At 45.0% G+C, this 24,942-nt stretch overlaps 1 protein-coding gene across 4 annotated transcripts in view; it reads right to left on the reverse strand.

Annotated features, from left to right (window-relative positions):
• STUM (stum, mechanosensory transduction mediator homolog) overlaps window positions 1-24,942 on the reverse strand; it is a 109,106-nt gene that overhangs the window by 19,559 nt on the left and 64,605 nt on the right. The window contains exons 2-3 of one of the 4 annotated variants that reach the window (XM_053307167.1): window positions 11,588-11,767; window positions 5,333-5,351 (exon numbers count right to left, since the gene is read on the reverse strand). In XM_053307167.1, coding sequence (XP_053163142.1) covers window positions 5,333-5,351; window positions 11,588-11,767 — 199 coding nt within the window. Of the gene's footprint in view, window positions 1-5,332; window positions 5,373-11,585; window positions 11,768-24,942 lie in introns of all 4 variants that reach the window. The other 3 variants (XM_053307190.1, XM_053307187.1, XM_053307178.1) reach the window with 3 other exon arrangements.

A 24,942-nucleotide genomic window follows, 5' to 3' on the forward strand; every position in this document is an offset into this window, starting at 1 on the left:
GATAATCGTCATAATCAGCTTGCTCCTTTGTGGTACTGCAAAAATACAAGAAACTAGTCTGAGAGAGGGTGTGACCAAATCGAGAGAGTAGGTGGACCGCAAATGGCAAAAAGGTCTTAATGTCATTTTTCAGATAAATCTTTAGGCAGAGCCACACATACTCCACAATTCAGTGACACTTTGTGGTTGCAGAAGTGGGTACCAGCAGCCAAATTCAGCTTCCTGAGTATTTTATTGTTATGCATATTTATATACATTTATGTCCCTTGCCAACCGTGAGGGTTCCATTCCTGGAAACCCTTGCGGCTGGCAAATTAGTGGTTGGTGAGGCATAGGATAACATTATAAACAGGGAGTTAGGGGAATCGTGAGTGCCAAAGTGCCTAAAATCCATGAAAAAAAGTTTTTTAAAAATCCCCCCTAACCCCTGGAAAAGGTCACCTGACCACCGGAACAGATCCCCTGACCTTGTGACCCTGGAAATTACTCAGAGCCCCCAAACATTGGCTCTGAACCTCCCAAAATCACCCCAACCCCCTCAATCACCCCTGACCCTCATAAATGGCCCGTGACCCTCGGATTGACTCCACGACCCCCGAAATCGGCTGAGAAACAGCCGGTGTTTTTTTTTAATGGTGCCAACTGCAAATACTCAAGTCACAGTTGGTGAAGAGGGTTTCAGTTTGCCTGTTGCAGATACTCAAATCCATGATTTGATACTCAAATTCAATCCACGGTTGGCGAGGGACATCTGTACCGCTTTTCAAGTATGTCAGCATTCTTTTTTTATTTTATTTTCAATGCTACTAAATACTAGGGATGTGCATGAACTGGTTCGTGCACTCTTGGGAGGAGGGATGGCTTTAAGGGGCAGGGAGGGTGCCCTTACCTGCTCTGCAACTTCCCCTCTGCCAGTGCTGTCCTCAAAACCCCTGGCATGGGGCTGCAGCATACCTCCTTGCAGCCCCGGTCAGCGTTATACTGGAAGTGGCCAACACATGTTCGCGCCGTGCACGTGCGTTTCGGCCACTTCTGGTACAACTCTGACCGGGGCTGCAAGGAGGTATGCCCTGCGCCAGCAGTTTTGGGGACCATGACCACGGTAGGAAAGCAGCAGGGCAGGTAAGAGCACCCTCCTTGCCTATTAAAGCCCCCCCGCCTCTGAACTGGCTTGAACACTGGACTTCCAAACTGGTTGGGTGCTCCACAAAAGGAGTGCTGAACCGATTCATGCATATCCTTACTAGATACAGGTCCAAGGTAGCAAGCATGAATTGTCCCATTTGCTAAGCATAGTCCACCCTGGTTTGGATTTGAATGGGAGACTACATATGCGAACACTGGCCTTTCCCAGACAGCTGGTTTAACAGCAGAATTAAGTGGGGTAAAGTATAATGAATTATGAGGTAATATATTAGCCACAAAAATGATTCAAAGAAGCCTGGGGGCTGTTCACATAGAGCTGCTTTATTAAGGTTTCTGTCGGTTCCTTCCAATTTTTTTCAAATGCACCAAATTCCAAAATGCACCATGGGGGGTATATGATGTTCCACAAGATCACCAAGCTTTTTAAAAAAAAGATAAATGTGAGGTTTTTAGAAAAGCCTAATTATGTTCTTATGTTCATCATAAAGTACCATTGGGAATCAGAGTGAGGAGTCATTTCAAAGCAAGGTGGGGGGAGAGAAGTTTTATTAAAAAGGGAAAACAAAATGTACTATGTAGGTGCATAGAATGATGTTCTACAAGATCACCAAGCAAATGTTAATTTTTTAAAAAATGAAAAAAGTGAGGCTTTAAGAAAAGGCACTCTACCAATATGGCCCCTCCACACATCTCAGAAGAAATGTCAGGGTACTTTGAGGTATCCCAAAAAGCCACTGTAAAAAGTGGAAAAGTGGAACAATTCAGGCTAAGCTCCAATGCACAGGGGAAAACCTGAATTGTGCATGGAGTGCGCCTCTCAGGGACTTCGAGATAAATCCCCTGATGTGCAAATGCACACCCACCATTCCCCTGGGCGTTTTCCAGACTAGACCCTACAACAGGGTCAGGACATATCTCAGAAGTGTGCTTCCACACTTCCTGCATCGTAACACCGCAGTCCCTACGCGACAGTAGGGTGCCGTTCACATTGCCAATGCCTTGTTTCAAATTTAATTGTTGCAAAATAAAGCTAGGACATCGTATATTTGGCGTGAAAAGGTTGCTGTTTTTTCAGGTTGCTGTGAGACAGCTCCCTCGGTTTACATTTTGAATGCAACTTGCCCAAACAGAGGCATTTTGCTGCTGATGAGCAGCTAGTCTGGAAAGTGCCCTGGTGAAGCAAAGTAAATTTGGGAATGGCCTGTAAGACATTATCCTTAGAAGACGGGGCCACTCTGGGAAGAGCACCTGCATGCTTGCATGCAGAAGTTCCAAGTTCCCTCTCTGGAGAAGCCGCTGCCAGTCTTTATAGACAATACTGAGCTAGATGGACCAGTGGTCTGACTTGGTATCAAGAGGCTTCCTATGTGCAGGTGCAGACAGCACTAGTGAAATATCAAAAGTCAGAGACTAGGGTGGACACTGAGGATTTCAAGTAATAATAGGTAGGGGTACCTCTTTGCCCTTTCCTGGGCCAAATTAAAGCAGGACAAAGTATGCAAAATAAGCAAGTTTATGCAAAACTTTGTTGTTGTAGACTTGATGCAAACAAACATAGCATCCCTGAGCCATTTTTGGAAAGGCGGTGTAGAAATTGAATGAATGAATGAATTTTACGCCATCTTGTTTATATGCTGTAGCCCATTAGCACCAAGTGTTACAGTTTTGACTGCCAGTGTTCAGTTCATATTCTAAAACAGCGTTTCCAAACCAGTGTGCCATGCTGGGTCACCCCATAATGCACTGGGAAGCATGCATCCCTCCTGGTGCATAAGGGTGTCAGCAAACTCCCAAAGCAGGGCATTTAAGCATCCCACTTTTGAAGCCGCTTCACCCCATAATGCATCACCCCCTTATGCACTGGGAGGAATTTGCCTTCTTGGTACGTTTTATTGGGAGTTTTAGTGAAAACAAACAAATAAAAGCACACAGCAGCTTTGCCACTGCAAAAAAAATGTGTGCATGTTTGGGGGCAGTGTGGCCTATTTTATTTCTATATTTAAGTGTGTTCAGCTAATGCTGGAAGGAGACAAGTCTCAGAGGACTTGCAAACTCCTCTCGTGTTACCTGGATAGTCCAACCTGGCTGGTCAACATGCAGAGTTTAAGAAGCTTAAAGAAGAAAAGATTGGCTTTATTTGTGTTACCAGTAACCAGGAAAATAGTTGAATCAATACAAACTCAATAAGAATGAAAGGGAAGTGAATATCTAGACATTTTCACATCTTATCTGTCTATATGTCTATCTGTCTATCTATCATTTCTCAAAGATTGGCCTCTGCTATCTGAGCAGACTCCTTTTAAAGTGGCGATTGCCATGTTTAAGCAGAGGGTGGGGAAGCAGCTGCCCTATTCAGCCCAACATAGCATTCCTCCAATGGCTGTTCCTTTCTGGTGCCTCTCCCACCACTACCACTTTTTGAAAAGACTGTAGCCATTTTGACACAGGGAACCATCTTCTCATTCCTTTTGCTATGTCAACTCTGAGAACCTGTTTGTCAAAGAGTGGTATATAAATATTCTTAATATGGCAGTTAGCAGCCAAAGCTACAGTATGCATCCCAGTTCAGGGATTCTCAAATCTGAGACCCCAGATATTCTGAGACTACAGCTCCTATCATTATGTCAAGTTTGACCACTGTGGCTGAGGATGACAGGAGCTGTAGTTCAACAACATCTGTTTAAGAACCCCTGTTCTAGTGGGTATGCATACTGTTATTTGGAATATGGTATGAAAGTAAGCCAAGATATTGATAGGCTTGGTTGCACATTTGGATCAGATTTTTGGTAACGTTTTTGGTACTCTCAAATGACTTTTGGAGTATTCCCACAAGCACCTATATACCATAAATGATAACCCATTTAAATTATTCCATGGAATATCTGGAAACCATGATCTTGATACCTGCCAGTTCCTGCCCATAATTTTGTCTCCAGAAAACTAATTCTGTCTCCAGAAAGCTATTTGTGGGAATAAGACTACAGAAGATTTGTTGATGTGTCCCATCATTGAAAAGGTTGGGTCTAAATTTCTTTATCCCATGTTGAGGGATAGCACCAACTGGTCAAACGAGCACAAACTGGAATGGATGCTGGCAAATAATTGTCCAGATTTTACTTGCAGTACGGCTGGGTGCACCCTGGCAGCTATGAAATGGGATAGAAGTATTGATGATGAAATCATTGGACAACATCCTAACAACGCCTGCATGCAAGGAGGGTCTTAGGAGCCCTTACCCAATTTCCCCATTCCTCCTGCCTGTGCACTGTAGTATGCACCTGAGGGCCACTACATCTGAGCGCTTCTCATGTTCCAGAAGCACCCTGCAAGATCATAAACACGTAGCTGAGGGTCATGTGTCTGATCTGACAGAGCACTTCCTAAGCACATAAACACACAAGAACAGCCCTGCTAGATCAGTCCCAAGATCCATCCAGTCCAGCATCCTGTTTCACACAGTGGCCCACACCAGATGCCCCCCCCCCGCCCAGAAACCCACAGGCAAGAGGTGCACAAGCAGCACTCAAAAGTATTAGCCCTCTGGTGCAACAGTGCGTGTATAGGACTGCAGAAGTTGTGCAAGGGCTCCCGGCACATCTCTGTAGACTCTCCTTACACACACGTTCTGTTAGTCAGGATATCCAGCTGTCATCTACAAGATGGGGAATGTGCACATGCTCTCAAGACTGCTTAGAAACCCATGTTATGTAACACCAGAAGAGGCTTTCTGGGCATATGAAGTAGTTTTCCAATGCAAAAAACCCTGATCTGGAGTGGACACAAACATTTAAGACCTCAGATAACCTTAGGTAATCAAGCATTTGGTTCTCAGAGACTTATTTTTTGAAGTGCTTCTTCTAGCACACAAGCACATAAGATTATTAACTGGGAGGGAAGATAGCAAAGAGGGGCCTGCATTTCATTAAAAGGGTGCAGAAGGAAGATTTTAAAGGCAAAATTAAGTCTAAATCAGAAACAAAGGCATGCAGATCATTCTAACCTGAGTGCACACACATGGACACACACACACAATGGGGGAGTGTGTGTGTGTGCATGTGTGTGCACTCAGGTGTGTGTGATCCCCCATTGTGTGTGTGATCTCTGATTAAATTTTGCTTGAAAAAGCAATGCCAGGCTTTTTATCTTATGAAAATTAATGATCTGAGAAAAAGGAATCAAAACATACCTTGTGAAACTTTGTTGATCATTTAGAAGAGGCAAAAGAAACATAAAAAAGAGAGAAAAGGAATAATATAACTATCAGGAGCATTCAAAGCACATACAGGAAAAATAGTAAGTAGGGTGCTAAGTAAACAACTCTGCAGTTAAATGATGTTCTACCACTTGCAGCCAAGGATTTTTCCTTACAGATTCTTAAACTGCAGGAATATTTGCTTTCTGAAAACAAATACATTTCCTTCTAACTTTTAACTTAAATCTTCTTCAAGTTTGGAGCACAAGTGCGAGGGTGTGGAACTGAATTTTAGCTACCAGCAAATCTCATATATATTTTAGTTAAGAGAAGTAAATCTAAATTAGGGGAAAGCAGAGGCAGAACACAGTGCCCTTTTAAGGTCTTGTCCCTATGTACATTTACTTGGGAGTTAGTCTCTTAGTTGGGTTAGTCAGGACACTTACTTTCAAGTAATGTTGCATAGAATCAGGCTCAAAGTGCCAGAATGTCAGCCTGCCGTAGGTACCTACCTATACCTACCACTGTGGGAGGAGTGTATTTACTCCATAGACAGGAGATGGGAGCTTTGCTACAATCCAACTTGTGAAGCAGCACCAAACTATGCAGCTGTACATATGCACAAGATAAGCAAGAGACAAAGAAAAGGCACAGAGGAAGAGGACAGGCAGAATCCCATGGCAATCCAAGCCCCATGATGTAATCATGGGTGGAATTGTGCTAGCTGATATAAGTGATTAAGTGCCAAATTCCACCCACACTGGTTATGTGGCGGTGTAGGGGGGCATAGTAGGGGTGTGCAAACAGGTTTGAATCTGAAATGGTTTGATATTGAACAAGTTTGGTTCAAAGGTTCAGGATTGAGCAGAACCACCCCCAGTTCAGCTCAACCCTGGACTGAACACCCCACCCACCCACCCGCACGCAGGGTCTCTCTGCGCAGGCACGGTGGCCTCCAAAATGGCCACCGCACTGGGGAACAGGCCCAGAAAGGGCCGAAGATGCCCGAGCTGGGTGATTATTACAAAAAGGAAGGCTGGTGGGGGGGAGGGGGAACCTCCGCATACCCCACCATCACCTTGGAGAAGCCCCTTGGAGGGGGTAAGTTAAAAAGAAAAAAAAATTCACAATTGTTTGACAAACCCCCTCCTAACCAAACCAAACCAAACTGGGTGGGGGGGGGGGATTGAAGAGAGCCAAAACTAAATAGGCCAAAACTAAATAGACCTGGTGTGGTTTGGGTTCAGTTCGAACTCAAACTGGGTGGTTTTGTGCACACCCCTAGGAGATAGCCACAGCCAGATGTACGATGGTGGTGCTCCAGATGCAGCATTTACAGGACATCTACTCCATGAGCTACACCAAGCCTTAAATTTATTCAGAAGAGACTTCAAGGTGCTGACTTGCAGGTTTTCAACCCCTAGGTTAGGGATGTCTTGACTCCAAGTGAAAAGGAGGGGTGAAGTTGCAGATAGGACTTAAGTCTTAAAAATCCTCCCCAACAGCCAAGGGGAAGAAGCCTGAACCAAGACTTTCAGAAGCTCCCTGCAGTGAGGAAGATTAAGTAGCTGTAATTGCTGGCAGGCTCAGAGGCTTACAATTAATCTTGGAGTGACATGGGCAACAATTATTGCAAATTAACTTCTAATCACTCCTTGCTAAGGAATCCTTGAGCGTCAGTATCCTGCCACTCATTAACACCCAGCTAATGTTGGTGTGAGTCTTCAGTGTGAGGGGAAGCTTGAGTTTATCAAGCAAAGGTATCCAGCTTGAAAACTCCATTTTGAGTCAGGTCTAGTCTCCTTCCAGCTAGTCCTGAAATGGGGCTCTCTCACCCTGCACCTATAGCTACTCAGCCCATCCTGCCAATCCCCACCTACTTTTCTCAAGCAAAACAAAAGCAAAAGCATTACTTTGGGGAAGCGGGAGCAGGGATCCCTCTAATTCTTTTCATCTCTGTGCAGAATGAGTTTGGTTCTGGGCATCAGCATCAAGGCAGTGTGTGCAAACATGCATTCAGAGTGGGGCCTTCGTGATTCAACCTGAGCAGGATCTAAAATTAACTGAGTGGACATCAGAAAACTTGTGAGTGCACGCATGTGTGCATGCTTTAGAGGAACAGTGAGCAGGAGGGTTTGCTTCCACTCAGGAGAAGCCTCAAAAGGCTTCCTATTAGCTGAAAAGGATGTGTGGAGTGTCATTTTCTGCCAGGGATCATGGGGCGTATAGTCTTCTACAAGGGTAGACCAGCAGGGAAGAGGTGAGCCATGCCTTAGCCGTTTGGGCTTAAATGCTTAAAAAGCCCAAGTTGCTTAAGGGGCAAGCTGGAAGAGGCTTGCACTTACTACACCCAACACTGAAAATTTGCAGAACTCCATGGGCATCATGTCATTTGGGGAGCTTGCTTGCCTTTAAACAAACAAACAAAAGGACAGGTCTGCAAAAATACAGATAAAGCTTCTAGCATATGAACACCTAGGTGGGCTGGTCCATGTCACTGCAGCAACATGGGAGCTCCTTGCCTACAATGATCCAATCTCATACTGCTCTAGTAAGATGTGCACAGGTGTGGTGAAGTGTGTGGTCTCCCTTCCATGCCCAAGCAAGTGACATTTGCAAAAGAAGGAGATATAGATTTCAACTTGTCCTTTCTTCATATATACACATTAGCCAAATGGCATGGAAAGGCACCATGCCGGAAGAAGTTCCTTTCTCAGGTGGATTCCCTTCTCCTCTTCTTGGTTACCACTTCATAGTTTGAATACGGGCAGAGCCACCATTGGGCGAATGGGTTCAAAGCACCCGGGCCGCCGCCAATCAGGGGCTGCACCTTGTAGCCCCGACACGCCTGATGTCAGGGCGTGCTGGTTTAGCTCCTGAGCGGCAGCCGTGCTGCCTCCGTTCAGGAGTTAAATGGCCGCTGCATTGGTGGCACAGCCCAGAGCAGCTCTTCCCTGCCTTTAAGGCAGGGAAGAGCCGTTCCTGGCTGTGCTGCGAACGTAGTGCCAGCCCCAATCTAGCTCTCGAATGGGGCCGTGCAGCCCCTTTGGAAGTTAAACGGCCGGCGCTGCATTTGCGGTATGGCCAGGGGCAGCTCTTTCCTGCCTTGCTCCTGGTTGCGCTGTGAACTCAGCACCGGCCGGACTCTAATTCCCAAGCGGAGCTGCACGGCTGCGTTTGGGAGCCAGACCACGCCCCCTGCATCTAACGACAAACGCGGGAGTGGGGTGAGCGAGGCCGCCACTGCAGCTGGACACGGGCCGCTGGTGGTCTGGCTCCGCACCTGGGTTTGAAGGCAGTTTGCCAGTTTGGGCAAGAAAAAAATTGTTAGTGAAAAAAGCAGGAAGTGGTGGAGGAAGTGTGGAAGACTGCAGAAGCACCCCTGATAACACCCAACTGTGGTTTGGTTCTGTCTGAATTGAAGCAGGAAAAACTACACGTTCTGTGAAGTGCTGCTGCTATACTACAGAATTGCAGACCTTAAAGCACAAACTTCTCTAGCTTGAAACTTCAAACTTGTTATGATCCCAAACTCTGTGTTCACCAAAAACACTTTCAGACATTAGCAGTTGCACATTCAGAAATGAAGTTTTATTGTTTTTAGGGTTTGGTTGTACACTGGTTTGGTCATCTGTGTGCTCTGACCATCTGACGAGCACTAAAGATTTTTCTTTCTGTGAGCTCCCACATGTTCAAAACTGGAAAATGTCATTAAGACAGCCTGTGTTAATTGCTGTCTGCCCTAATTTGCCTATTACTCAGTCACAGGGAAGGAATTCAGGGCTTGGGAAGAATTGCATTTGTCATTACTAAAATGCAGAGAAGCTCCAATTTAAGTTTGGTTGCTGTTTAATGATGTTATTATCATGAAATAGTGGACTTGGAAATAAAGGGGCAGAGGGACTATATTCTGGGTACTCCAGCAATCGAGACACCAGTTCGTAGCTAACCCAGATGATAGGGGAAGTGGCCCTGAGAACCAGCTGAAATGAGATTCAGAACTTTGCTCCAAAGAACCATGAAGCTGGTACCCTGTGATCTGATCACACAGGAATACATTCACAGCAGCAGCAGCCAGGGGGCAGGGTGGGGTGGGTGGTGGGAGGCACCTTTAACTGTAAATTACTAGGTGCTTACCTCTCCTCCCGCCACCATTTTATCCCTCCATATTTTTATCCCTCCATATTTTATCCCTCCATATATCCCTCCATATAAAATGGTCTTGGTAATTTACAGCTAAAGGTGCCAGACAATATATTTTATTTTATTTTATTTTATTTTATTTATTTACTTATTTTATTTAACACATTTGTATACCGCTCAAAACACAAGTTCTCTGGGCGGTTTACAACAAAACAATAAAAACAACCAATAAAAAGATTAAAACATTTCAACGATTAAAATTGAAAACATTAAAACTATTAAAACACAATTAAAACTATTAAAACACAATTAATATGGAGGGGGAAGTCATCTAACAGGGACAGTGCTCCACAGCAAAAGCGAATCCTGATGCTGCATCAGACTGAGAGGAGGAGCAGGGTGAGAAAAACTGCAAGTGTCCATGATCAAAATAAAGCAATAGTAGAAGGGGCCAAGAAGCAAACCAAGAAGCAAACCAAGAAGCAAACATCAGGGCGCTTTCCAGATTACACACTATTCAGTGGTAGTTTACTTCAGCATGGTAAGATTGTCTTGAAACTGTAAATAAAGGTATTGTGCAAAGCCACCAGCAGGGGGAGCAGTCTTTTCTAGCTTGCCCGAACCTTCCTGCAACAGGTAAACGCAGCTTTTTTAAAAAACAACAACAACGTTGTAGTACTGTAACGCAAAGATAAAACCTGAAAGAAGGAAATGTGAACGGCACCTTGCTGACAGTGCAGGGACTGCAATGTCAAAACACAGGCATTACGGAAGCACACTTAACGGATACATAATGACATGGTTGTAGCGTGTAATCTGGAATGCACCTGATGCTACCCACGAAGCACATGACAAGAGAATAAATTGTGGTAGCCCAAGAGCAACTCAGCGGAAGTGGAACCTACTTAAGAGTCACTGAATCTTACAGCTGGAAGGGACCGTGGAGGCCTTCTACTCCAACCCCCTGCTCAGTGCAGGATACTGCGACAGCATCGCTGGACAGATGGCTGTTCAGCCACTGTCTAAAAAACTTTCAGTGGAGAAGAGCCCACTGCTGCATGAGGCAGACTGTTCCACTGCGGAATAGCTTAAGAATTAGGAAGTTCCTCCCAATGTCTAGTCTGAATCAGCTGCCTATCAAAAAATCCCTTACAAAGAACATTTCTGCCACTGTAATTCAGGAGATATTGAACTACGGCTCATGTGCTCCTTTATTGTAAATTTTATCGAGATCCACGGCACAGATACATAACTCCTTCTATAAGTTGTTGTCCAGGTCGTACAGACTCTTTTTATCTTGATTATCTTCTAGCTGACCAGAAGGATCTAATATCTTATCATGTGGCTAGGTTTTGCTTGATAGCCAGCCAAATTTGCCAGGAGCTTGTTATGAATTCAATTTAGCTGCTCTGTTTTGAGCTTTAACTTGTTAATGTTATATTGCAACTTTTATGGTTTGCTCTGTTGGGTTTCTGTGTATATGTATTACACTTGTACAGGTCTGTGACTGTAATAAAGGATTTGATTTGATTTGAACCAGCTGTCTTGTAATGACAGTCTATTACCCTTGCTAACTTTGCAAAGAGGCACCTTTTAATGTAGTGATTCTCTTTATTTAGCAGGAGAAGAGTAACTGGCCCTATTCACTCCCAGAACAAGACCTCCAGTGACTGTTGCTGGTGTCTATCTTACGTTTCTTTTAGACTGTGAGCCCTTTGGGGACAGGGATCCATCTTATTTATTTATTATTTCTCTGTGTAAATAGCCCTCAGCCATTTTTGGAAGGGTGGTATAGAAACTGAATAAATAATAACCATAATAACAATAACAATAATGGTTCTAATCCTGCCCTCAGGAGCAATGGATAGCAAGACTACTCCTATGGGAACAGCCTTTCAGATACTGAAGATGGCCATCCTGTTTCCCCTTAGACTTCTCTTCTCTAGGCTGAATATACACCCCTCTTTTAATGGTTCCTCATAGGACTCTTATTCCAGACCCCTCTCCACCTTCACTTCCAGCTCATCAGTGTCATCCATAAAATGTGGGTTCCCTCCAAGTGGATTTAGCAGCATCCCAGTAACAAGGAAAAAACCCAATACTTACTGGCAAGAATGACCATGTCCATCCCCCAAAATATACTCATGATCCAGCCAACCATCACAATTGCGGTGAGGATCTGAATCAGAGCTGCTGCAATGTTCAACCAGAATACACAGCAAATATGCCTATCTGGGAGATCAGTCCGGGCTCCACACAGCACTGTGAAGGCAGACACGAAGGTTCCTGTGGAAAGGAAGAACATTAAAAAAATATTCTCGGAATAAATCAGAACAGCCATACAGGAGCTATGGAACTGTAGTCTCTCATTAGGACATTCCCCCACCCCGCAAGCCTCACAATGGCCTTGCACATTGCAGACTTGAAGTTTCCAATGTACCCCTTTAAAAAGCCATTATCTGTGCTAAAAGACAATGACAACCACCACCACCACCACCACCACCGAGACTGGTGTCATAGGATTGTAGGCTCCATTCCCAAAGGGGGATATCTTACAGCTGACTGTGCTCACAGGTAGTCACCCATCCTAGGGAAGGGTCTGTGTAGCAAAGTGGACAATTCATGCTTGATGCTGCATGACTAGCTCTCCTCCCCAGGGACCTTTAACACATCAGGCTTCACTGTGAGTTTACAGGGAGGCTTTACTGCAAACCCGAAGTTGTCCCCCGCAAACCCGACAAAATAGCGGATTTTTGTTACCCCAGATATATATCAGGGTACACTCTAATGCACAGTGAAAAATCGAAATTGTGTGTGAACAGCTCCCCAATAACTCGCAGGGACTTCAGCGTAAATCTGGCCAATATGTGAACGCACCCCCTCCATTCAGGAGGAGATTCAAGTTAAAGGGCTTCAAAAGCCCCCTGTGAAAATTTTCCTGGAGAGTTAATACCACCAGAGATAGCTCAAGGCCACGACCTCAGAAGGAGGCCCATTCTGGGAGACTGCAAGGTCAGGGGACCAGATGGCCTCCCAACTGGACCTCTATCCCGTCTCTCCTGATGGCTCCTAAGCCCAGTTCCTTAGTTGTTTCCTGGCCTAAATGGTTCCCTAATTTCCCTTAATGACCCAGATTTTGCCTGGAATCTGCTTCTCTCTTACCAGACCGCTCTCCTATCTGGTGGTGATACAAGCGATTGAGCCAAATACAAAGGACTGAGCCAAACTGCTCGGGGTTAATAGAATCAGGAAAATGCCGCTATCCTCTTCTTCCACAGCCCATTCTTGTACTGGCACCTCAGTGACTTGACTAAACTGCTAGTAGCTAAATGCAATGCTGCCAACCTTTTCCCAACTACTGCATGGAAGTCCAATTTCGCATAATTATAATGCTCCCTCTGGTACAAGATAGGCATTAGGATTCAAAATTTCTTCCGCTCTTGTTGCTTTTGCTGCGGCAGCCTCTCTCTCCTCACCTCTGTAATGTGCCAAACACAAGGAACACTGGGAATTTTAGTTCTACCAGAGCTACTGACATCACCGTCAGCCAGGCATTGTGGGTGGGGTGGTGGTGGGAAGAGATGGCTCTTCATTTTCTCTTTAATGCTGCTAGAGCCATTAATTTAATGCTGCTCTCTTTAATGCTGCTATTGCTGAGAGGAGGAAAAGAGCTGGAGGGGAGGTAGGTAGGTGAAGGGAAGGGATATTTAAAAAGGGTTGTGGGAGGGAACCCACTTCTGTTCTCAACTAGATCACTGGGGGCACAACAGCATTTGCAACAGACTTTGAACTGGGTTAGAAAAAGATGAATTATTTTCCAAGTTAAGGGGGGTAATTTTTTTTTTTTAGGAGCAAAGTTCCAAGTCTGAATGGGATTTGTCAAAGGCCTAGCTCCAAGTCTGAATGGGAACGATTCACCCATCCTTACTCATTATAATCTGTTGTGGAGAAATCCATTACACCTTTTCAATGACTTTTATTTTTTGGGATTCATGCATGTCAAAAGAAACAAGAATGTTACAAAAAATAATTAAGGTAATCAGCAAGCATCTTCTCAGAATTTCCCCCCACTTTTGTTTTCAAAGGCACACATACATAATGAATCAACAAGTTTTGAAAGTGTTCTGCAGGCATTTTAACACTATGAAAAAGCAAGTGAAAAATAGAGAGTGTTATTCACAGGATCGTAAGGCTGGAAGGAACCCAAAAGCCATCAACCTCAGCCATCTGCAACATGGTAAGCTAGGCCTTGACAAATTTTCTTTGGATGTGGAAAACAGCCCCCAAATTTAGGAACCAGACAATGCACATTAGATATAATTACTGGACTTAGCGATGGACATTGTAGATTGGGAGATAAATGGGCTTCTCTTTATCCCCTTTAAAAGTAACAGAAAAAATGGGCTGTCTGGAACAAATAAATGTTCTATTAACTCTGCCTCTGAATATCCTAGTCTAGGGATCACGGTTTCGGGTACATTTCCAGATGCCATGACTCCTTGACGTCCGGGATTTGTAGCTGCAATAACTGCATCCACACCATCAGTTTCCACAGATCAACCCACACAATCCCACAAATTCTGATACCATGAATCTATCTTTCTAGATCAGCTAGGTTGATAACATGGGCTAATTCATGTATAGCTTTGGTTTCTTATTGCTGCTTTTTAAAAAAGGAGCACTCTATTTAGGAAATTTGAAAATATTACTGTTTTTGCCGGGACATTGAATTAAGAGGACCCATTTCTGCAAATCAAATGAGGACGACTCTATCTACTAGTTTAGCTAGATAGCTAGATAGATAGATGGATGGATGGATGGATGGATGGATGGGGGGGCTGCATTTGTTACAATGGAGATGTTCTAGAGTGGCAGGCAGTGCTAGAGCATGGAATTCAAGCATCACTTGAAGGAAGAAGGGTTCCAGCCACCATCAGCCCTGTTACAAAGGCAACTAAGTTTGAGCTTAAAATCACTGAGAAAGTATGCCTTCCCAGCCATTTTTAAAGACCTTCTGCAATCTCAAATCAAGCTGCTTTCTTGTACTGTACAAGATCACAAGGCCCCACCCCCTGCTTCTTTCTCACTGCTGCCTTTATTTCCAACTCCCACTTTCTTCTAAAGTCTCTTGAAGTTAGAAAAGCGGTTTAGAAGCACTGCAGAGAAATGGAGTGGGTGGGAGCTACTGAGGTCATGAAAAGCAACCCTGTACTGAAGTTGGCAAGGAGTGGGGGAAGAACAAACAATTGGAGGCTCTTCCTTTAATGCAAGAATTCTCCAGGAATTTACCTTCCAGACACATAGCCTTGTACATGGATCCGATAATAAGATTTAATAGCAGCACAAGGGTGTAGTTGCCAAGGGTCAGCGCCCCTAGGGATTGGGGGTGCTGGTTCAAGCGGCTGTGTATGTTGCAGTGACCCATCATGCCCGGCCCCTTCTGTCCAGCTGAGCTCACCCACCTACATCCAGTGAGGGGAGGGAGCTGCTCTGTGCATCCCTGGAAGCAGCAGCTGGCCCATGCTGGCGAGACTGGTGGGGATTTTGGAGGATTCTTGTCACTCTCAGGGAGCAGGGAACATGTGGTGAGGGCAGGGTAAACATCTCCTGGGATGGCATCGGATGCCATTTTTAATGTGGTGATTCTCTTTATTTAGCAGGGGGAGAGTAACTGGCCCTATCCACCCCCAGCACAGGACTGTTGCTGGTGTCTATCTTATGTTTCTTTTTAGGTTGTGAGCCCTTTGGGGAAAGGGATCCATCTTATCTATGTATGTATTTATTAATTCTCTATGTAAACTGCTTTGGAAACTTTTGTTGAAAAGTGGTATATAAATATTGGTGGTGGTTGTTGGCCCCTGCTGTGCACAGATTGCCTTGGAGGCAGGCTAGGATGCATCTGCTTCTGTTTCTCCTCCTCTGATGACCCCACTCCTGGCTGTGTGCCCAGGTGTGACCTCATGCCTGTCGTGTAGGACTTCCACCAGGCAGTCATAGGCAACCATCATTTGGGGCTCAACCCCCAACAGATTGTTGCATGCCTCCACCCCCTTGAAATTTCTCTTCAGGGAATGCAGCCTCTCACAGCTCCACAAGGTGGTACGGTCATGCCGCCTTTGTGTCATCTCCTGGGAGATGCAGTCAAACACCCTTGTGCTTTTAGTACTTCCAATGGAACACAGTTTGGACATTGTCCATACTCAGGAGGTTAACCATCTGTCTCTTCATCTGTCCTTGATTTCACCCTTTCCCTCTTGGTGGTGGTGATCTCTGGGCCAGTGGGCTCCCTGAGACTTTGGCGAGCCTGCCATTCTGCTGCCTTTCTCATGCTGCTGACCATGGGTGCCAGCCTCGAGATGCTTCCGCAGCCACCTTGGAGAAGGGATGATGGGGTGGGTTGAACAGGGCTCTGTCTGTTGGCTAATGGGTCAGTCTTTCTCATGGCATGTGGCTCCTAGGATCTAAGAAATGGCAACAGGTACGCAGCCTCGGGGTGCTTCTGGACACAAACATCTCTCCCTGGTGTCCCAGGTTGAGGCAGTGGCAAGAGGTGCCTTTTATAAGCTCTGGCTGATACGTTTCTTGAGATAAATGACCTCAGAACAGTAGTACATCTGCTGGTTACCTCCAGACTTGACTACTGCAATGCGCTCTATGTGGGGCTGCCTTGGTATGTAAACTGCAGTTGGTCCAGAATGTGGCAGCCAGGTTGGTCTCTGGGTCATCTCGGAGCGACCATATCACTCCTACCTTAAAAGATCTATACTGGTTGCCGATAGGTTTCTGGGCAAAATACAAGGTCTTGGTTATAACCTATAAAGCCCTAAACAGCTTTGGCCCTGGGTATTTAAGAGAATGTCTTCTTCGCTATGAACCACACTGCCCATTGAGATAATCGGCGCTTTCCAGATTGCACCCTGCAACGGAGTCACAGCTGATCTCTGAAGTGTGCTTCCACACTTCCTGTGTTGTGACACCACAGTCCCTACGCTGACAGCAGGGTGCCCTTCAGATTTCCAATGCCTTGTTTCTAATTTAATTGCTGTGATATAATGCTATGATGTCATGTATCAAAAGGTTGCTGTTCTTTGGGGTTGTAAGTTTCCACGAGGCTGCTCCGCCTGCTGTTTACATTTCAAATGCAATTTGCCTGAACGGAAGCATTTTGCTGCTGTTGAGCGGCTAACCTGGAAAGCACCCAGGAGAGGTTCGTCGGCAGTTGCCACCCCCTTGTCTGGTGGCTACTCAGGGACGGGATTTTTTCATTGCTGCCCCAAGGCTTTGAAATGCGCCCCCTGCTGAAATAAGAGCCTCCCTATCTCTTACACCTTTTAAAAAGGCAGTCAAGACACATTTGTTCACCCAGGCTTTTAATTAGATACTGTTTGATTTTTAATAGTTTTAACGTTTTAAATTTTAAATTGCTGTAACGTTCTAACCTTTTTAATTGTCTTTATTGTTTTGTTGTAAGCCACCCAGAGACTTGCATTTTGGGCGGTATACAAGTGTGTTAAATGAATGAGTAAATGAAATGAAAGTGACTATTTCTCAGATGCGTTATCATACTTGTGCATTCCAAAGGGCAGGATTGGTTGATTAGGGGGGGCGCTCCCACTAATTTACCAGGACACTGCTGTTTGGGGACGGCCGGTAAACAGGGGCTGCCGATGCTGGTGCATCATGGACGGCTCCTGGGAGTTGGAGGGTGTGCTTTTCCACTGGCCATGCAGGGCTGGGTGGCTGTTTGGGCCACTGCCAGTTTATGCGCCGCCACCCCTGCAGTCTCTGCATGGGGTGGGGGAATGGGCTAGCCAGCTCTGCCACTGGAAAAGCACTGCTGCCCCTGTGCAGGTGGTGGTGGTGGTGGTGATCTGTGCTTCAGTTTCTGCCAGGCACCCATGTGCTCCCCTGGGTTCCCTCCCTGCAGCATGGCAAGTGCCCTGATGAGACGTGCCACGCTCCCCATGACATTCTCTCCACACACTGCCGCCTTGCACCCAACAGCTCTGCGTGGGTGGATCTCCTCGTGGTGAGGACTGGCGACTTGCGGGGCATCTGCTCTGCAGAGTGCTGAGACTTTAATGCAGTGGGGCACGGGTGCAGCAGGGCACTTGGCTTGCTGTGCTGGCTGGCCCATGTATTACATCATGGGTGCATTCGGCCCACCTGGTTTATGCCCCCCCCCCATTGCAGTTCCTCCCAGAGTCAGTGGGGACTGACCTGTGGCAGAGATTGCTGTACCTTCCCGTCGCATGTGCTCCCTGCCTGGCTCCTTATGCTGTCAAGGAATGGATGGCAAGGACTGTGTGGGTGGGCATGGCCAGCACCAGTGACATCACATTGTCAGGCAGCTCCTGCTGGGGATGCTTCTGCTTTGGAAGCACTGAGATTGCCCAGCAGGGCAACAAAACCCATCCCAGATGTCCACTCTAGCCACAGGACTCTGTGGTTCCCGGCCAGAAGAGGGGGAGGGGCACCACTCAAGTGGCAGATTTTGACAGGAAAGGACGCATGAGCAGTAAGCCTGGGCTCTTCGACTCCTCTGGCATACTAACCTGGTAGGATCAAAGGACAGGCTCAGAGCTACTCCATCTGGGGCAGCCAGGGCTAGGGGGTTGGGTGCTGGTTCACACAAAAGTCCAGCCCGGGTTTGCCTGCCTCTAACTCGGGTTGGTGTGATCATGTGAAGAGGCTTATTATCTTCCTGATCTCAGAGAGAGGGAAACAATGTTGCAAACACACACACTCCTTTGACAAACTGACTCCTAGTATTTTTCAACATTGTATCCTGAACAAAATCATCAACCATTTGGAGGAAAACAGACACAATTGTGCCTAAGGGTGGGGCGGGGGGGGGAGAACATCTCTCTCTAAAGGCAAAATAAGATCGCTATTGCAGAAGCACAGCAACAGACATTAAAAGGGGCAAAATATCATAATATTTATCAACTGGCATGGTGGGAGGAACTGACTGCACAAGATAAGAAGCAGAAGAAAAGTGCACTCCAGTGCAGAAGTGAGGGAGCATCCTCACTTGAGAGGAAATCCTCCTGTATGGTCACCACTTACACAGGTAACCATTCCTCCACAGGTTACACTATGACTGTCCACACCTTTTCATCCTTGAGCAAAATTCTGCACTGCACATGTATGTTAGAGGGAAAGTAGTATTGGGGGGAAATTACTTTTTCACCAACTGGACGGTTAATTGTAGCCGATTAGCCCTCTGGGAGGTGCAGTACGTAATCTGAATCTCCATCAACATTGCTCATGGGAATCAGCAAAAAAAGATGGTACATATCACCATCTGGAGAGATCCATTGTTTCAGTACCTATCCAGCAGGATTCTTAGCTGTATGGTCAGGCTTTGAGTAGCAAACACAATAATCCCAGTTTTAATAACAGCCCGACATTTGTGCAGTATAACTCTCTTCCATTTAAGGCTATTAGCCAATGGAAAAGAGAGAGTGGACATACATAAAAATGGAAGGGAAATAAAACTAAAGAAATATGTAAAAACCTAAGCTCTGGGGCATCTATAAATATCTTAAACATTATTTCACTGCTTTTTGTAGAATTACTTCTACACATTTATAACTGGTCAGAGAAATGATACTAAATTCAGTTGTCCCATCATTCTCTTGGTTTGTTTTAAGATTTCTGAGACATCAACTAAGGGCTAAGCATGATTATTTATAAGTAAATGCCACAGCTGCTTTCCTGAGAGATCAATTCTATAACATTCTGCACAGTCTGAGTTATATGGTCTGTTTCCCAATGACTGCTATTTGCTCAAGGTATTGCTGCTTTTGTTTTACACAGAACAGTCTGAGTTTCCTTTCCTCACTTCAAGCCCACACTCTGGCATGTAAAAAGACTGTACACCAAGGAAGTTAGTCATGACTATGCACCATTGACATGAATGGGACAATAGCAATGATGAACCTAAATTATGTTGATTTCAATGACAGTCACAACTTTCTAAGGATATAAGCCTTTGTCCCCAAGACTTATCTAGAACATTGTTGTTCATTGTAAGGCCTGGGGGCAAGTGGCAGCCCCCAACAACCCTAAGTACAGCTCCCTGACTAATTGTTTGTTGGACCTGTGTGAAGCTTTGGCCAAAGCTGAATATGCTGCACAGTTCCTCAAGCTCCATGTGGAGATGACACTTCTCACCATGCTGCCCAGCAAGTGTGTGTGTGTGTGTGGGAGGCGGTTCCTTTAAGGGAAACAGAGTCCTCTTGAGTCTCTGCACCATATTAGATGGCATGCAAAGAGTGCTGGGAAGCATAGCGCTTCCCACTGTTTTCCCAGTATAACTCTAAAGTGAGGGCTTTGTCTTAAAGGGCCCTCCCAGCACTGAGAAAAGCAGAGTACGATGTGGAGGTCAACCAGTGAAAAATGGTTCTCACTAGGGATGCGCAGAATGGTTCACGATCAAAACATTCTGACTGTGAACCAGGTTCTTCTTAGTGTTCTGAGCGTGGAACATAACGCCCTTCAAATGAAGGGCCTGTTCCAAGCTCAGAACAGTATGACCCCGTTCTGAGTTCCGAACATTTATGTTCCGAGCATCATTTTGGACCCCAAAATTGCTCCCTTCTAGCTTCTATGCATGAATGGCAGCCATTTCTGTGGTCAGCATCACCACACAAATGGCGTTCAGAACGTTCTGATTGAACAGGGTTGTTCCAATGGAACATTTCGCAGATCTTGTGTTCTGTTCCGAGGTCAGAATGGAACACAACTTCTGTTTCATGCACATCCCTAGTTCTCACATTGAAGGATTTTTACCAAAGTGGCCCCTGCTTGAAAAATAATGATAACTGATCTAAAATATGGCCCAGGACATTCTAGTATCAACCTACCTACCTTCCTTCCTTCCTTCATTTATTTGATTTCTATACTGCCCTTCCAAAATTGGCTCAGGGTGGTTTACACAGAGAAATAATAAATAAATAAGATGGACCCCTGTCCCCAAAGGGCTCACAATCTAAAAAGAAACATAAGATAGACATCAGCAACAGTCACTGGAGGTACTGTGCTGGGGGTGGATAGGGCCAGTTACTCTCCCCCTGCTAAATAAAGAGAATTACCACATTAAAAGATGCCTCTTTGCCAAGTTAGCAGGGGTATGCAGTTCTAACCCCATTTCATATGATATTCATAAAAAAGGGTCAATTTCCAAACTTTGCAAGCAATCAGCATCTCGTGTTAAATATGCTATACCAATAAAATTCCTCCAGTGTCTAAACAAAGAAGCTTATCACACAGCTGAGCTGGTGCGCTTGCTTGCAAATAAATCCACAGGCAAGCCATGTGGTTGCTTCAGAACAGCAAACTGAAACAGCTAGCAGCAAGCAAATCTATTACCAAGTAAGCATCTTCTGCCTGCCACTTCAAGCATCAGGGCTTCCTGAAGGAATATTCACATATTCATGAAAGCAAGCTTGAGTCTGTCCCAGATCTGCTTGCTATCATTAGAAATCTATAAATCTTGCTATCACCAGCCTATCACTAGAAACAACATGCTGAGGTACTTAGTGCAGTTCTTGTGTGCAAAAACATAGCATAAAATTACTCTTCCTGAAACAGTTCAGTTGACAGGTTATTATATTGATATTAGAGTGTTAAACATACAATGGACATTCAGTATTTGAAAGGATGAAAGTATCCCTATTTCTGAACTTCCCTTCCCCCTGTGAGGTCTGAACATCACTACAAGGTTCCAGTTCCAAGCTTGCTGAATAGTGTGTGGGGGGTGGGGGGATACTTTTAGGGGTTGGGGGATAAACAGCAACATTTCGTTGCAGGCCCCACTTGTTGGTATTAATCTATATTTAGATTTCTTATTTGAAATAAAAACAGTTAAAAAACCAAAACTTATTTGAGAATTCATATTCTATATTTGAAATTCAGTATTTAAAACTGAAGCCAGAACTGGTTGCCAGGGAAACCACTGATTTAAAAATGCAGGAAAACAGTCTAAGATTATGCATTGTTCTGGATTGTGCCTGTGTCCCTGAATGGATAGAAGCACTCAATTTTCATCAAAATTTGGAGATCAACATTCATTTTTAAGCTCTGACAAGTTATAAAGTTTCAAGAAAACCATTTTGTTTGAGCTCCTACTCCTTTAATAAGCATGGAGAAAGGGAGAATTTTAGCAGATGCAATTTATTCCATCACAGTTCTGTAATGGGAGCGGGGGATAAGATGCTCAGGTGTTTTCCCTGCAGGCAATTCAATAATCCTCAAGCAAGCAGAGGATCAAAGATCCATCCTTAACAGGTGTGGAGCCAGTCAAATGGCAGTCTGTGTGGCCCCTCTAGTGATGCATACGGGGCTCTGGCTCTGGAGAGCCCCAGGTGGGCTCTCTGCCACCCATGCCCAGGCTCCGGAGAGCCCAAAGCAGGCTCTTCTCCCATCCATTTCAGGCAGCATTTGCTGCCTGACAGCCTTTCTTTCCCTTTCTCTCCCTCCAGCAAGGGAGAGAAAGAGAAATAAATGCTGCCAGGCAGCAAGTGCAGCCTGAAATGGATGGAAGAGAGCTTGTTCGGGCTATCCCGAGCCCGGGTCACGCCCCCTTTGCACATGACATCATGTGCATGGGGGCTTTCGGTGGCCTTTTCCATTGGTGGCCTGGGTTCTTTGAACCCATTCGCACAATGGTGGCTCCATCCTGTTCCTTAAAGTGTTCCCCATTACCGGTTTCATAAGCAAATAGCTATTCCAAAAAGGTGATAATTTCCTTGAGAAAAAAAGATAATCAGTGAAAAAGAAAGAATAAGTTACTGTCCTTGCTAGTTTTATAGGTTCTGTTTGTCTTGTAAGGGCCAGAAAAGCAGGGTAAAGTGTTTTAAATAAAAATAAAATAGGTACCAATTGGCCAACACACTGTACTTTTGAAGAAAGGTAAAGGTTAGTGAAATGCAAAATACAACACCTAACTACATATGAACATAAGAACAACCCTGCTGGATCAGGCCCAAGGCCTATCTAATCCAGCATCCTGTTTCACACAGTGACCCAACAGATGCCTCTGAGAAGCCTACAGGCAAGAGGTGAGGGCATGCCCTCTCTCCTACTGTTGCTCCCCTGCAACTGGTATTCAGAGGCATATTGCCTCTGAGGCTGGAGGTTGTCTATAGCCACCAAACTAGTAGCCATTGATAGGTGCAGATGCTATTTGAGCAGGCTTACCCACACAAATAAATGCTCATGCAAATAGGCAGCTTTTTCCAACCATACAGGGAGAAACAGTGATCTTCCTTGAGTTTTATCCTCTCATGTTGCACTGCTCACACAAGTATATCCCCTCATTAGAGCAGTTATTTTCCCAGGCAAGCTGTCTGCCGTAACATCTGCACCAGCTCTAAAGGCCTATTCAAAACACAGGCATTCCAAAGGTTATTCTTAGTGCCATGTTAACATTTGATCTGATCCAGAGCCAAGTAGTGCAATAGCTCATTCACACATAAATGCAGTTGTCGGGAGGGTTGTTGGCTTCTGACCTTTAAAAAAACAAACCCTTTAAAAATCATTTTAAAAATAGTTTTATTTTTAATTACAAAATAAAATAAAATCATTTTTCACACACACACACACACACACACACCGCTTTTCAACAAAAGTTTTCAAAGTGGTTTACATAGAGAAATAGTAAATAAATAAGACTAGCTGACCGGGTGTATAGTGTCTGCGCCCCTAGTTTGACTCTCCCCCCCCCCTTCAGCCCCTTCTCCTTGTCTTCCGGCAGGCATCTCTGGCTTCTCTCCGCACCCCCGCTCGTGGTTTGGACTGTGGCCCAGAGCCCAGAGATGGCAGCATGAGACACATCTCATCATCATCTCTCTCTTATGACATCTGAAGTTCTCGACCTCGCGGAAGACTGAAGACCAAAAGACGAAGCAAAGAAGGGACCTTGGGGATGTCTTGGGGGGCTTGGGAACTGTGGGAGTGGAACTGAATGCTCTGTCAGTAGAAATAATTGCTAACAAATTATCTTACATGGGGGTTCATATTAACTGTGCCCCTGAGGGGGTGCCAAATGCTTCTTCAGCAGTATCCATGGGAGACGTTAATTTATTATTTATTTATTTATTTATTTATTTATTTATTTAGCACTTTTTTATACCGCCCTAACCCAAGGTCTCAGGGCGGTTCACAACAAACAAATACTAAAAACAATTTAAAACAAATAATAATAATCAAAAGTTTAAAAAATTAAAAAGTTAAAAAGTTAAAAAGCTAAAAAGCTAAAAAGCTAAAAGTTAAAAAGTTAAAAAGGTAAAAAGATAAGTCTTTAGACCCCTTTTAAAAGCCACTAGAGATGGGGAGACTCTTATTCCCATGGGAAGTGCGTTCCAAAGTTCCAAATTAGGCTCAGCTTTTGCCATCTTGGGTGCACACAGAACAGGGTGTACTTTACAAGACCTTAAATGTGGTCAGTAATGTGGGGCTTCATCTCTCCATTGCAATTCAGTGCACAAAATTACAAAATAGTGAGTCCTTTCTCACGACCGGTGAGAAGGGCTCCAGAGCAGGCTGCGGAGAAGGTGGATTAGACTTACCTTCCCCGCAGACGACCACTCCTCCTGTGCTGGCACACTCCCCACGCACCCAGAGGATTCCCCGTGTGCCTAGGCAGCGGGGAGGGCTGAGGGCTGGGGTGTGTTGTCCTGGCCACCAGAAATACCATAATGCACCACACGAGTACATGGTGCACCACATACACCACACTTGCACGCACTGCACAAGTGCTGTGGCTGCCAGACCTTTTTTTTTTTTTTAAAGGGTTGGGAGAGTGCTCACTCTCCTAACCCCGTTTTAGAGGGAGGCTTCACAGGTGTCGCCAGAATCGGGCCCAATCCCAGTGGTTCCCATGCGCGTGCAGAACCAGGCTGGGCTCTCTTAGGCCAGTTTTGCATGCGCGTGTGAATAGCTTCAGTGTGTTCACGTTTGGTACACAAATAATAGAGGTGGGTCTTGTTCACACTTTGCATTCAGAATTGGCTACTATGTTAAAACGGAAGTATATTTTTGAACCTAATTTGCATTTGCTCTCCGCAGCTCAGGTACATTCTACCCACTAGGATGCTAAGGACAAGATACTAACAGTTTATGTTAAGCATGAGAAGGTTTTCAAAAAGGCCACAGTGTATGTAGTCTCACATTTAGGATTGCCTTTGAATCCCTCCGCACGTTATATGCTGCCAAAAGCTCTATATGACTGGACTACAGTAATACAACTCATGTTTTCCATTTGCCAAACTGCAGTTTTTAGCATGGCTGGTTCATTTGCTACAGCATGCGAGAAATCTATCCAGAACATTCCCCCCCCCACTACTTTCACGGTTTATACAGCTCAATATAGCCAGTTGTATCAAGTTAATCAGTATTGGTTTTGTATGCAGACCCCACGTGGTTATTTGCTTTTGCCTGACAATTCTTCTCTG

Source organism: Hemicordylus capensis, chromosome 1 (assembly GCF_027244095.1).
Source record: "Hemicordylus capensis ecotype Gifberg chromosome 1, rHemCap1.1.pri, whole genome shotgun sequence".
NCBI lineage: Eukaryota > Metazoa > Chordata > Lepidosauria > Squamata > Cordylidae > Hemicordylus > Hemicordylus capensis.